Genomic DNA, 15,523 nt, shown 5'->3' with positions numbered 1-15,523 from the left:
TGTAAAAGCAAAATAACACAAATTTAGATGGAGTTAAGTATATTGTTAGATGCAAGCTGCCTTTTAAAACTTAAGAAGAAGAAGTTAAGTTTTATTTTCTCAAAGAAGCAAGAGTCACAATTTTTCGTCTTTACAGCTCAGGTTGGTGAAATAAATGCAGTATTTATGCGCCATTTATATATTGCCTCCGCAAATAAGACAAAGGCAACTTTTCAGCAACATATTGGAGGGTTTTAAAAGTCAATCATTATTTAATATTGATTTTAAAAAGTACTGCTTCCACTGGCAGATTATTTCACTTATAATATGGGGAAATATCTTGTTATAAGTGAAATAATATGCCAGTAGAAGTAGTACTGTTAACAATATTCAGAAATTATTTACTTAAAACAAACTCCTATAACTTTCTGAAGTTACTTGTAAGTTAGTTTTGTCTTAATTTAAGTGTATTAAGATATTTGCACCTGAAAATATGCAAAAAATACTTGGTAAGATTTCATGTTTTTTGCAGTGTATAAATGCTATAGTAGAATTTATTGTGTTTATTTGAAAAGCACGATTTACACAAACAATTAAATTGGAAAAAGTGAAATATAAAAACTGCAAATGTATGACAACTACTGATTAAATAACCCAATAAAATAAACATTTTATTTTTTAGAGTGGAGGTGTAGTAAAACATTATGTTTCTGATTGTTAAAGGAACAAACACATGGCGGGTTTTCAGGAAGTGGCTCTTGCTGAGGTGCATTTAAACAGGGTTTCTTCAACTCTTGTCAAAGCGGCCGATGTTCTGTAACTTTTAGATGTGTCCTTAGTTCAACATGAATCAAATAACTAAGTTATTTTCCCTCTCGGTACACAGTAAAGTTCTCCAGACTCCTGCTAATGATCTGATCATTTGACTCAGGTGTCCTGAAGCAGAAACGTATCTAAATGTTGCAGAACTTCGGACCTTAAGGCCTGAATTTGGAAACATTTAATGACCAGATTTCTGATTACCTGAAGGATCTGAATTCTCTGAGAACCATTCACACCCAAGATCATTTATCCTTTATAGACAAACAAGATTTTAAAACAGGGGTGTCCAAACTTTTTGCAATGAGGGCCAGATTTGATAAAGTGAAGATGCCCGGGGGCCAATAGTTTGTTTGGACATTTTTTAACTACAAAAGTTTAATGCAAATACACACCATTATAAAACAATTTTCATTGTCACAATTATCTTTATTTTTCAAATGACAAAATAACCAAATATAAGCCACGCAGGCAGATGAGAATAACTCTAAAAACCCAAATTCTGCCTTTCATTCATATCTGGAGAGTCAGATAACATTTAACAAACTGTATGAAATACCTTAAATTTACATGAGTTTAAAAATATCTTTGCCTCAAGAACATTTTAAACAGGAGTAATAAGTAATGCAAAGTTGTCTATTATTATTAAATCTTAAAACAAGTGAATTTTGCTCGTCATTTACAATATATTTCAGAAAGTAATAGTTTGTCACATCTACAGGTTCATAACATCAACAGTAATAACCAAATCTTACTCAAGAGTTTAATAAAAATAAGTGCCATAAATGTTCTTTTGGCTCTTCACTGCTGATAGTGACAGACGTTACCGTTCAAAATACTCAATTTCATGTCCTCAACTCTCAGTGCCACACTGTTACTGCCGGGCAAACATTTTTCTCAAATTCTTGCTTCTTCTCAGGGCAAAATGTTCTCCACCATTTTCATAACACAGTTTTGATAAATGTACCTCCAGTAAAAGGTTTGCCATGTTTAGCAATTAACATGGCCACTTCGTAGCTTGCTTTGGTGGTATTTTCTTTTGACTCACAGGCCCGCGCGAAGAATCGCTGTTGTGATGCCAGTGCAGCTTGGAGCTGCTTCAGTTTTTCAGCACGGTCACTTCCTGTTAGCTTGTTGTATGTGTTAGCATGTTTAGTCTGGTAGTGTCTCTTTACGTTGAAATCCTTAAACAAGGCAACCGTCTCATTACAAATTAGACAAGCACAATTGGCTTGATTTTCAGTGAAGAAGTATTATAATTCCCATCTCTCTTGAAAGCGGCGGCCCTCACTGTAAACTTTCCTCGTTTTCTTTGCAGTGGCCATGGCAGAAATGAGTGGAGAGGGGTTCGCTGCACGGAGGCAGAGACTGATAGTATTAAAGTGGTGCTGCCACCATTTGGTGAAAGGAGGAATTACAGTTTCAAGTTTTATGATTTATTTATTCTGTTTGACAGTGGAGGCGGGCCATAAATAATACATTATAAGACCGAAGCTGCGGGCCGTATGAAATCTGACCGCGGGCCGTAATTGGCCCTCGGGCCGGACTTTGGACATGCCTGTTTTAAAATATATCCTTTTACAAACAGGAGTGATTTAAGGACCTCTGAGATATGACACATTTTTCTCTTTTTGGTCAGGAGCTGCCCCAGTGATTTTTTAAAAATTATTTTTATTTTTATTACAACACTGCAAAAAACAGAGCTGCACAACATATAAGATCACATCATCGTCCCGTAATGCACAGCGGCACGGTTGCTTGCTCTGTAGCAAGAAGATTCAGGGTTCACATCTCAATATTTGGTAGTCTGCTGTGTTTTCGGCGCTATACCTGCAAATTCTGCATGTCAATAATAGATTTGTTTTGTTTGACAGACTTTCACTGCTGTCCTTTATGTGTATTTTAAGCCTCCAAGTTGCTAAAGTTCACTAAGACTAGTGAGTAAATAGAAAAAAATTGAAGAGAAAATCAAAATCTATCTGCATCTTAATGTGGTGCAATATTATTTCAGCTACATGTTCTATTAATATTGTGCAGCCCTACTTTTCATTTCATTTGAGTATCTTTTTTTCAAATTACAGTAATTATCTTTCTGTTGTTTTCTCTAAGAACTGGAGAAAAAAGAAAAGAGGTTCAGGAAGAAGGATGAAGAGAATATCAGATGAACATAATAACGTCACGAATGGTGAGTAATTTCCACAAATCAAATGCGCATCTGCAGACTGAAAAGTCTGATTTTACAAAAGTTTAATACTGTAAAATTTAATTAATCACACTTTAAAATGATGCAACTGTTTTATGAGAACCCAAAGGTTTTTGAACCTTTAAAAAGAAAAAGTTAAAAACTTCTTCAAGGGCTAAAACAAACTGTCTGTTTAGTAAACTCTTCTTTTTCCTCTTGCAGCCATGTTTGTGGGTCATGACTAGTAAATAACAATGTTTACATAAACGTTTCTGAGGATACGACTGAGTCACTGAGATGCTATTTCTGTTCTTCTTGTTTTACCAGTTTACTGTAAATGCTGCAATACTTCCTGTAGATGAATTTAATTAGAAACAGAAAAACCTCAAAATGAAACTGATCCATCATGAGGACAGTAGTGATTAAAATGTCCATCTGTTAGGCAGAAACATTAGTTAAAATGAAGAGTTTACCTTTTCAGCAATTAGATCCTACTGCTTCATTAAATCTGACAGAAACTTTTATGTTATCAGAAATAATGACTGAATGTTAGTAACAAACGTAAATTTAAATTTTTTGATGTTAAATAAGACTTGGAGTAAGAAAAAAGAGCAGCACACAGATTTTATGATTTTATTCAACACATTGGAGTACAGAAGTATTCACACATTTGAATCTTTTCCGCATTTCAGTCACAAACGTCCGTGTATTTTCTTGGGAGTCATAGAATTATAATTAATTATGCAACACAAAGGTGTGCATTATTGTAAACTTTCACTAATTAGATGGCTTCTTTATAATTTTATGTAGGGGCATCAGATTAAAGAGGGCAAATACAAAATGCTCAGTGCATTTTTCAATTTGTATGAACTATGAAAATGTAACTTTTTTCATTTAATTTCACAGTTATATTTCACTTTGTCTATCACATAAAATCTCAATAAAATAAATTAAAGTTTGTGTTTCTAGCTCAATAAATGTGGAAAAATTCCAAGTTGAGTGAAAAGTTAACCCGTGTTCTTACAATTTCAATATTGTTTATCTATTTCTGTACTACTTTCATCTTGTTTTTTCCCCCCAATATTCTGTATTTATTGTCTTCTTTTGACTTGTGAATGGAAAAGTTTAAAAATTACAGAAAAAACAAATAAACTTATTATTATTTTTATTAAGAAGCAGAGTTTTGTGAAACATTCTTAAAGGCTGCATGCATGTAAAGCTCTGTTGCACTTTGCATGCTAAAGTCTGGATCTGTTCACACATGCGGATCCAGCAAACATCTAAATGTACCATCATTAAGTGTGTAATTATCCCTGACATTAGATTAAACCAAACAATTTAGAAAGTGTTTAATTACATCTACAACAGGTTTATAGTGGGAGGTTAGGGTGGAGCTCTGCATCTTCACCAGATGAGATAACGGGATTAATTACGCATTTATGAGGTAGTTTATTAAATCTCTGTGAACTGGAGACACTATTATGAAAATTATAGAAGTAGAAACTTTTAAAACAGACACAAACTCCGCGACACTGGATTCTTTTCCTTGATATTGGAAAATCTTATGAGTTTTTTTTAAGTTAACTATGTTAAAAACATGGAAAACAGGGAACAAAAGATTTGGACGTGATTACAGAAAAAACACTCTAAGCAGAATAGTTCTGGGGGTTTGTAAAACCAGGTTGGGTTTCATAAACGGGGAGTTGAAATTTTTGTCTTATTATGACAACAGATTCGGAAATAAACAAGATAAATACATATTTATTTTCTAAATAAAGACATCAAGGGAAAGTAGCATTGGTTTGTGTAAATTAAAGTCCATTTTTGTTCATAAAAACTGATTTCTACAGTTCTGAACAAAAACGTAACCTGTAGTTAAGGAAAAGACAGTTTTACATCAGACCACAAGGGGGCAGCATGTCTATGTCTGTCTACTTAGCTCAAATAATAAAAGGAATTTGTTTCTTTGCATTTAATGTGTTTATTATGCAAGAAAAAGTTAAGTGGTTAAATAAAAAATGACAAAAGTGGCATATTTTTCATCATAATAATCATAATAATTAATAGTAAAACCGATTACTAAAATAATTGTAAGTTGCAGCCCTTCAAACGTCTCATTTGGGAAACTTAATGGTGGCAGAAGAGTAGTTATTAGTACTTATTGTTTTATTTTGGACTATGTGAAAGGAAAAATGCATATTATACCACTTTAATAAATAAAAAGAAACAAAGACAATATTCACTTATACATAAATATATACGGGAACATGGAGTCAGGATAAGACATTGTCTTGATCATCCAGCTCATGTTTTATATGATAATACTGTAAACAAGAATGCATTTAATCTTTTATTGTATATATTTATATTATACTTTTTATTATGTGATTGCCAGTGTAATTTAATATTTATTCATTTTTGTGACGATAAATTGTCCCAGACGTTATTGCGATAAACGATAATATTGTTGTTTTGAGACCATTTTTGACTAATGTAATAGTAATGGAAAGAACACATAATCAACGATCAATAAACTTTAAACGCTAATGATCACTTACCACTGGAACTGACAGACATTTTAAATATCCAAAAGAAACAAACAAATAAAATGAATTATGAAGTTTCTGGAAACAAAATTGTCCTTAAAAAAACGGCTAGTTGAGACCAAATCACCAGACTGAAGATTTTATTCATCCAGTTTTTGGTAGAAACAGAAAAACAATAAATCACTCAAATGTAAAATAATGAGCTCATTTTAATTTATCATATCATTAATTGATTCATATTGTGATATATGTAAACATATATGTTTTTCATGTTAATACCACTGACATCACTCATAATGTCACTAACAAATCAATATTTCAATTATATGCTGTATATAATTTGTTGATGATATAATATGTGTGCTTGCATTTCGATTATGAGTAAAATTATGTCATAATTCTATTATGGTATCGGTGGAAACGGTTATCATAATTAATTTGAGGTTGAAAAAGACTTTAAATGGGAGCAGAACTTCACATAAAATTAAAACATCATTGTCTGTGAGATGTGCTGTAACCGACCAGCAGCTGAAACTGGAGTAAAAGCTCAACAACGTATTGATTTAGGGAAGCTAAATATAAATACACACAACAAATTCACAGCCACAGAGACCTTTGCTCTGAATTGTGTTAGACCTAAACCAGACCGTCTGAATCTCCCATCACACCCACTCTGACCTTTATACAGATTTAGAGATTTATCATCTTGTGCATGACCCCCAACCCCCAATCAAGATCACATTCTTCCACTCGCTGCAGATCAAAAACAGCGAGTGGAAGTTGTGGGGAGCGAGCCGTGTGTAGATGGTGTCACCGTCCCGACCTCATTACTTCTGAACAGAAATGGTAAACACCTTGTCACTAGAAAGGGTTCTTTTTTTCCATCACTGTCGACGTATTTTTGGTTGTTGTTTGGATCTTGAGTGGCCTGCAGGGGGCGTGAGTGGACGCGTTGTTGAGAATGAGACGCTTTTTGCCAGAGAAAATGAGGTAGTTGGTATTGCTCTTATGATTTCAGTTGTGCATTTCAGTTTCATTTTAGAATAAATCACTTAAATATTTTAACATGTTTCTCCAGTTTTTTTTAGTTTTTTTTTATTGATGCCGTGACTTTGACGCTTGACCCAAATGAGGCTGGAAACCACAGAGCATGCAGGAAACCTAGCTTTGGTTTTGGACTCAGAGCTAAAAATTTTTACTTCCACAAATTAAATTTTAATACTAAATGAGCAAATTAAAAGTCGAAGAAAGTATGGCAATACGATGCATTGTTTTATTACTGCATGCATGCATTAAGACAGAAAAATACAGTTCATGCTTCTTTTTTTAGTCCCTTTTTTCACATATTTAGGCTTAAAATCATGGACTTACATACTTTTTTTTAGGGATTAAACAATGACGTTCTAAAAAAAATTACTTAAACGTTACAAACAACCAACAAACATATTTTTTTTTGGTGTAAAATTGTTGTGTAGAACCTGCACCATCAAGGGGAAGGGCGATGAATTGACAGTTTAGTAGCTATTTACATCATATGCGAGGTGGCTTACACTGCAAAAACAAAGTCTTACCAAGTATTTCTGGTCCAGTTTCTAGTGCAAATATCTCAGCACTCTTGAAATAAGATAAAACTGACTTACAGATAACCTTTCAGCACGACATAGGAGCTTATTTTATGTCAATAATTCCTTAATTTTGATGAAAAATATTAGTTGTGCTGGCAGATTATTTGACATACAACAAGACATTTTTCCCATGTTATAAGTGGAATAATAGGCTAATGGAACTAATACTTTTTTATCAATGTTAAGGAGTTGTTTACTTAAAAAACGCTGAAAAGTTACCTGTAAGTCAGTTTTGTTTTATTTCAAGTGTGCTACGATATTTTCACTAGAAACAAGAACAAAAATACTTGGTAAGATTTTGTGTTTTTGCAGTGTAAACCAGAAACTGACTGTTCAGAGTGCTGCATCCAAAACATAAGGTTTAGTGGAAGGAAAAACTGCATGCAACAGAGGTAGCTGTGAAGAAACTCTAAACACCAGATCATCTGCTGAAGCAGAGAAGGTGACTGCCTGCTTTACCGTTATCGCATTAATTCATATAAAATTTGCCTTAACCCAGTATTATGCACATACTTTTTGCAGTACATGGACATACAGTATGTTTCAGTCGTCTTACATTTCTGTATTAAAAATCTGTGACTTTGAGTAAACACAGTGGATCAATAGCAGCACAGGGTTTCCTACACTGCAAAACAAAAACCGCCACATCTTCTGAATGTTATTTTTTAAATATATGCTAAAACTGTGTAAAGAATATAACATGTACACATATATCTGCGCACATATAAGCGATACAGTACTTTGAGAACAACAAGCTATGGCCTTCTATTAACAGTTTGGTGCTTAATAGTTACATTCACTCGAGTAACTTTTGTGAAAACATTCATTTTTAAGAGTATTTTTACTACAATGTACTTTTTACTTTTTATTTGAGTAATTTTACTATGAAGTATCGCTACTGTTGAGTTAGATTTCTTCCCCTCAGTGAATGAATAAAAGTTTGTTCACCAGACATACAGCAGTAGTTTTTTTGTTAAAGCTTCATTATATTGATAGAAATTGACTTGAAAAAACTTTAGTTGTTTCTGATTTTGTTATTTAAATGAATTATTTTCATTTTGATCTTTTAATATACCCAAATTTACACATTACCTTGTATTTTGGTCTGTCTGCTTATTCTTTTTTGAAATATTAAATGCTTGTTTTGAACAGTTACTTAGTACTCTAGCTGCCTTTTCATCAAATACTTTTTTACTGTTGAGTATTTTCTGGCTACTTTTTAGTTTTACTTGAGTAAAAATATGTTAAAGTAGTGCTACTCTTACTTGAGTACATTTTTGGATAATCTACCAACCTCTGATAACAAGGCGGTTAGGGCTGCCGTCTTATAACATTATTTTTTTCTGATAAACTTAAGAATTAACAGAAATATACCACAATGTGTGTAAAATAGGAGTTTCACTTTCTGAATTACCACTTTGGTCATAGTCTAAATCATTTCGATGCACAAAACGTGTGTTTTTAGTATTCCGGTGTAAGTGAGGCTAATTTATTATGTACGGGAAATAACCTGATGAAGTGGTACAGGTTGTTCGGTTGGTTCGGGGCTTTGCGTCACCTGCCCCGAGGCCACGCCCACCCCGGCTGCTCTAAATACAAAAAACCCCTGAGACAGGAAGACCTGTCAATGTGAGAGGCTCCGCAAAAAAACTTACTACTTGCATGTTACCACAGGCAGGGGCAGAGTGGGATTTAAAAGCGGCGCATTCCCGAGACATTTCCCAACTCTGGTCAGGGCGCCTCACCTCAGCCCTGCGCGCTCCTGCAGTCCGGCGGGTGTTGACATCCATGGAAGTGGCCGGCTTGTACGAGGAGGGCGGCTTCGCGATCCACGGCAGAGACGGCATTATCGCTCCCATAGGCGGCGGCGCGTACTGGAGGCTCGGCGACTCGATGACGGAGCTGGGCGTGGAGGAGCGGGAGAGAGCCATCGACTTCAGCGCGTACCTGGACTCAGCCCTGCACTGCCCGCCGCAGCCGCCGCAGCCACAGCCGGGCGACGCTTTCTCAGACTTCCTCGGGGAGAGCAAGATCAAAAGAGTCACGGCTCTGCAAAACTACAAGAACTACTCTCTGCTGAACGAGCTGGAGGCGAGTCAGTGCGAGAACCTGCGGGAGTCGTACGGACTGAACTACGCGGAGCTGCAGGAGACCCGGGTGGACAGCGTGTTGAGCCCGGAGTTGAGCCGCTACCGAGCCGCCGCCGCTGCTCCCGCGGACCGAGAAGACAGCCAGGAAGACGCGAAAATGGAAAACGGCTCGTCTGGCTTCGACATGAGGTCCTACCTGCACTACCAGTCCACGAGTGGGAGTCTGGGGAACATTTCCACCGCGTCGTCGAACTGCTCCAGCCCGCCCGGCACACCTGCGCCGTCAGGTAACGGCAGGTCGCCGTCGCACGGCGGCAAGTCGTCCAGCGGGAAGTCGAAGAAGCGCCTGGACAAGGACAGCGAGGAGTACCGGCAGAGGCGGGAGAGGAACAACCTCGCCGTGAGGAAGAGCAGGGACAAAGCCAAGATGCGCAACTTGGAGACGCAGCAGAAAGTGCTGGAGCTGGCGGTGGAGAACGACCGTCTACAGAAGCGAGTGGAGCAGCTGTCCAGAGAGCTGGCCACCCTGCGCAACCTGCTGTCCGCCACCGGACAGTGCTGAGCCGCTCACCTGGTGGACTTTACAGAAATACAGGGTACTACTACACCCACTGGTTTACAAGGACGCTTTGAATGAGACTGAACAGAGTGGGCGCATGGGGTGGCCATCCACGACTCTTCCTAAACATGTCACCTTAGCTTTATTCTCAGATGTAATTTTTTTTTTGGTGTATGCAGTATTTCTGTGCAGGTTTTACATCCATTCCTGGTGAATTTCTACATTTTGTGTACACTGTGTCTGCAGCAATGGCTGTCAGGGGAAGAGTTGTGCTGCAGTGAAATGATGCAACTCTTTGTAATAGTATTGGCAATGAATGAAATAAGTATAATTATTTAATATTAAAAGGTGAAATGCTTTAATTGTACTTGATATTTTATTGAATTAAACAGATTTATACTTTGTTTAAAGATTTTCACTCATTTTTCTTTATTATAATTTTTTTTCTTTGCACAACGCTTTATATGCTTGCCTAATTTTCATCATGCACTGTGTAACAGTACGTTCCAGGTTACAACATATTGCAGTGACACAAGCAGCTCAACCGCAAGGAAAATGTGCAATTTTAAAATTGAGTTTATTTATATGGAGACGATTCACAAAAAACATCAAATGCCAGATCCAGTTCATTTCCAACTGGATATAAATGGACAATAAATGTAGATTTAGTGGCACATTGCACAGAATAAGAGTTTAATTCAGATTGCAACGTAGAGAACCGCTTTTGCAGCAATCTCTCACACCAAGAAAGTGTGCAACATAAAAATAAAAAATTCACACATTAATAATAAAGAAATACATTTCATCCTGCATTGTGCACATGTGTTTTATGTGAATAATACAGTTAGAACAATCCATTTGTAAAATAAAAAAAAGACTCTAACTGCCAAGTTTCTGTTTGACTTAATGATTTGACATAAAGTGCACTGATCCCAAAATAAATCCAGCCAATTTATACAGAAATGATACTGCTGAGAGCAGCAAAAAGCAAACAAAAAAAAAAAAGACTCGGTCACTGCACGCAGCACAGAAATGGTCGTTTTATCTTTAGCACACGGCTCTGTCAATAGTCTGCTGGGTCCACTGGTCTAGAGAGGGGTTCAAGGTCGCGTGGAAATTAATCAGCAACTAACCCGACCGCACTACCTGCTGAGGTCACACCTGAACAGCCGACAGGCGAGACGCTAAAAGTTTTAAAGCCGGAGAGGAGGCAGCAGATAAGCTGACAAAGTAGCTTCATGGTGGAATTTACCAAGCTCCTCAGCCTGAGTTTTACTCTGAATCGTATCTAAAAGCAAGCAAAACCCCAGGCAGGGCAGATAAAGACGAGGAGTGTGACGTGATTTCAACAAGCCACTGTGGGGAGTGAAAATTTACTACAGTTGCAGTGAAAAGTCGTGTCAGAAAAGCAATGCTTTGCTGTTTGTGCAGTGGGAGATTACACTTTGGATGTTTCAACACAGTCAATGATGATCTGGTTAGCTTTTATGAGTTGTGCAACGTCCTCCCTTTTCCAACTCATCACCACTAGAAGAATGCTACACCCACCCACATTTAAAAAGCACATTGTTATCCTGCTCAACAATAGCTGCAAGAAGCTGTGGTTTGGCTCCAGGCCCGCTACGAAACGAAACAAGACGAATGACATGTATCATTAAAACCCCTCTTTAGAGTCAGATTTCTGCCTCTCCAAGTTCTCCTCGGCGCAGTCTGGAGGTTCTTGGAAACATTCTGCACATTCTTTCTTCGATGACCCCCCCCCAGCGCAGCCACAAGCCATCCCATTCCCCCCCAAACCTCCTCAGGCTCACAGGCCGAAGGGGGAAATTCCCACACAAGATGACCTCTCTTCTTCTCAGTTCAGTCCGTCCCTCTTTCCTCGTTTTACCGTCAATGGGCAGTGCCTGTCCGTAAAAAAAGAAAAGAAAAAAAAAACTCCTTGTTGCATCACATCCCCTTCAAACTGGTCTGCTGCTAAAAGCTCCTCTGTTAAACCAGTACAAAAACATACACACACACACACCTGTCAACCCATTGTCTGGTCGTCTCTGTGCCAGTTGTGAAATGGAGGAGAGTTTTCCTCCTATGAGTCACAACATCATGTAATAAGTTGTTCCTCAAAACCCCTTGGCGTACATTGCTGTGCTGATTTAGGAACACATTGTTCAGGCAGATGATATAAAACCACAACTAGATTTATTGTTATCATTAACTAAGGAAACATCCACCATTAATCCCTTGTATCTACACAAAGATGAACCCTCAGATGGTTTTAGATAGCTGATCAAATGAGAAAAAGAGTCCATTCACACTGATTGGTCCGCTTTAATCAAACTCTGGTTGTTTTCCTAGAATGCGTAATCAAACTCCGGCGCAAGGCAGAAGTGCAAACTCTGGTCCAGCTGCTAACCAAAGATTCAAACTCTGGTCCAACTACTAACCAAAGATTCAAACTCTGGTCCACCTACTAACCAGAAATGCAAACTCCAGTCTGACTACAAACCAAAATTGCGAACTCTGCGAGTTACAAGATTATGAAACAGTTCAGAAAGAGGAGCGAACACATTTTTTACAAATAAAAAATGTGAACTCTGGCCCACCACTTACAAGTCTGGCCCTCAGCTTGGTTTCATTGAACTCTGGTGCGGTTCAAATGCATATGTGAACACCAAGCCGACCAGAGATCCCTCCAGAAGCATAAAGTGGGCTGTAGTGCACGGCATTCTGGGTAAATACAACCAAAACAAACACGCTAGTTTAACGCTAGTGGGAGAAATGACTTGTTGTTTTTCACCAAAGACATTTGCTCCATTTTTGTTTACATTTTCTGAAGAAGGAAGTTGCACTCATATTTTCTTCTGAGGTTTTTGTGTCGTTTTTGTGGTGCAGCGCCACCACAGGCGAGGAGGGGAACAGGTTTTTCAGAAGGTTTGGATCAACAACACAGGGAAAGTGAACTGCAGCATCTGAAAATATAACAAATGTTGCAATTTTGGTCCCCAATCGAACCGATTCTTCCGGACTATCAGGTGTTAAAGCATCTTTTGACTGTTTTAAAACAGACTAAAAACATCAAGCAAATATAATACAAGAAACAAATGACTCATGCTTTGGTTTAACGAGATTAGCTTCAAGATTATGTATGTATAATATATATATATATAATATAAACTTCTGTAGTTTCTAGAAAGAAACTACAGAAGTGCTTCTACATTGAAGGCTATTTCTTAGAGATCATTTTATCCATATTGTACAAACGATATATCAGACTATTTGTCCTCATCAGCTGTATTTATTTTAATTTAAAATGTGAATACACAGGTAAAACATGTTGTTTCTGCATAATATTTTTGTGAAGCTGAAGGAAATGGAGCAAAATCAAACGGATTCATGAGCATGAACGTTTCTGTACAGAATTAGTCTTATAGATGACATCAGGATCTTGTTTTGGCAAATCATCAACACCTACTTATCCTTCACCATCTAACTACATCACTCCTAACATATGCATTTCATAACATCAAAATTTGCATACCTATGAAAACAAAAACAATAGACACACTTTTCTCCTGCCAAAGATATTTTTATCTGAAAAGAAAATTTTAGATAATTGATACAAATTATGTTACGTTTTTGTCCATCAAGAACTAAGTTTGTCATTTGGTCGTTTTTGTGCTTTTTAATGTACTCAGACAGATGGACTTTCATGCACTTTTACTTTCTTCAACTTTATTTTTACAAATTTGTTTCAGCTGAAGTAAAACAAACAATATGCAAATTGAATGTTGAATTTATTGAAGGTAACCCTAAATTAAAATGTCTTTTACTTTTATAACGGCCCTTGTGTATGTAAAACCGAGAAGCTAATCTAAGTTGCTACAAGCAAGAAGAGTTGGTTCCTGAATTCCCGTTTTGTTTTGCTTTTTGCTCACCTCTCCTTTTCATTTGATATTTTTGAGTGCAAATTCTTTGTACAAATAGTTTTCTCTCTCTTTGTAGCATACAAACAATGAGAAAACATTGTATGAACCTATATACTGAGTGTTTTAACTAAAAATTGACATAAAAAAAATCACAGAGAAATTAAAATATCTGGGTCTGGAGTGTTAAAAAAAACTTTTATGAAGTAACCCATGCTCTATTTTTTAGGAAGCGTTGCACACACGACTGTTTGGAGCGTTGCTGCACAGATATAACTTGTTACACCAATTGGTCGGTTGCCACATTGGATTTGTTGACATACGGTAAGACAGAATAACACCCTGCTCTGTTTAGTAATACAGGCCTCCAATTGAGCCGCCTGCAATGTTTCTGCATCTCGTGATGTATTGCCTCACGTCGAGGGAAAACGTTTAAGCCAAACTCCTCTTTCTGAACTGTTTCATAATCTTGTAATTATTAGTCTAGAGCCAGTTGTCTTCTTCAAAATTCTTTGAATAAAATCTCCAAAAAATGCATCATCATAGCGTCTGCTTTGCTGACTTCATCATCTTAGATTCCTGTTTTTAGTCTCAAATATTGAGTTTTAGACAATTCAATCAATCAATCAATCACGTTTATTTGTGTAGCACATTTAACTAGAACGGCAGTACAAAGTGCCTTACATCATAAAAACACAAAGTAATAAAAGACTCCATACAGTTAACAAATGAGAAAACCAAATAATAAACATCATGTGGACGAGTGCCATTGTCAAAACCATCAATACATTCAGAATCTTTCATAACGTATAAAACAACAAATACCATATTACATATTATTAATTAATATCGACTCAATTTTACTTACTGGTTAATATATTGGTAAATATCTGCCTATCCAGGTGTTAAAACCAATATGTATTTTGCATCCTTTAAAAAGTTAGCGATGTTGAAACTGACTTATAATGCAACTTGTTAGAAACAGCAAATTTTAACGTTTAATGCCAGGAAAAAGTTTAAATCTTTCTTTCTGACTTGTGTGGCCTTAAAAACAAATCTTTATAAATATATTTGAAATCTGACGTGTCACAAAAGCCAAATATTTCTCTTTTCTCAAGTCAGTCTGTATCTTAATTCCTACATTTTTGAAAATCTAACTTGAAAAATCAGTTAAAATCAACTTAGATATGCAATCATTAACTGTGTGTGTGTGTGCGTGTGTGTGTGTGTGTGTGTGTGTGTGTGATTATAAAGTAACCTGTAGTGTCATATTTTCGATTCATATCTATTTTTATAACCCATGCAGACTGCAGATATGATTTAGCTTATGCTATAATCTGGTACTGCACATCTGATGGTGACATTTATGTTTGAGCTTTATATTGTCCCATTTAAATTATTATTATTATTATTATTTATTGTAATTCAGCACTATTATAATTACAAAACTCCAAATATTTTGAGTCAGTTTCAGATTTGCTGGGTGGCAGTCAGTCGGTTTAAGCACATCTAACATCTTAGAGGGATTTTTTTTTGCGATGTTATTTTATTTTTCGCATGGCGGCACGTTGTTTCAAAACCTGTGGGCTTCAGTTGGAAGAAGATTATCGCTGAGATGCTTCCTTATCTCAAGCTAAACAGACACTTTTGTATTTACTCTGCAAAAACACAAAATCTTACCAAGTATAGTTGGTCTAGTGCAATATCTTAGTACATTTCAAATAAGACAAAACTATCTTACAGATAATCTTTCATAGGAGCTTAATTTAAGTCAATAATCCCTTAATTTTGATGAAAAAGTTT

General features: G+C 36.5%; 1 protein-coding gene across 1 annotated transcript; it reads left to right on the top strand.

The window, feature by feature from the left end:
- Positions 1-8,761: 8,761 nt before the first annotated feature.
- LOC102227508 (CCAAT/enhancer-binding protein beta-like) lies at positions 8,762-10,210 on the top strand. Its single transcript, XM_005798896.3, has one exon. The coding sequence runs from the start codon at positions 8,814-8,816 to the stop codon at positions 9,801-9,803; it is 990 nt and encodes a 329-aa protein (XP_005798953.2). The 5' UTR covers positions 8,762-8,813; the 3' UTR covers positions 9,804-10,210.
- The last annotated feature ends 5,313 nt before the right edge of the window (positions 10,211-15,523 follow it).

The sequence above is a fragment of the Xiphophorus maculatus genome, chromosome 1 (assembly GCF_002775205.1).
Source record: "Xiphophorus maculatus strain JP 163 A chromosome 1, X_maculatus-5.0-male, whole genome shotgun sequence".
Lineage (NCBI taxonomy): Eukaryota > Metazoa > Chordata > Actinopteri > Cyprinodontiformes > Poeciliidae > Xiphophorus > Xiphophorus maculatus.
The sequence above is the reverse complement of the archived record's forward strand: the minus strand, read 5'-3'. Positions and strand labels throughout refer to the sequence as shown.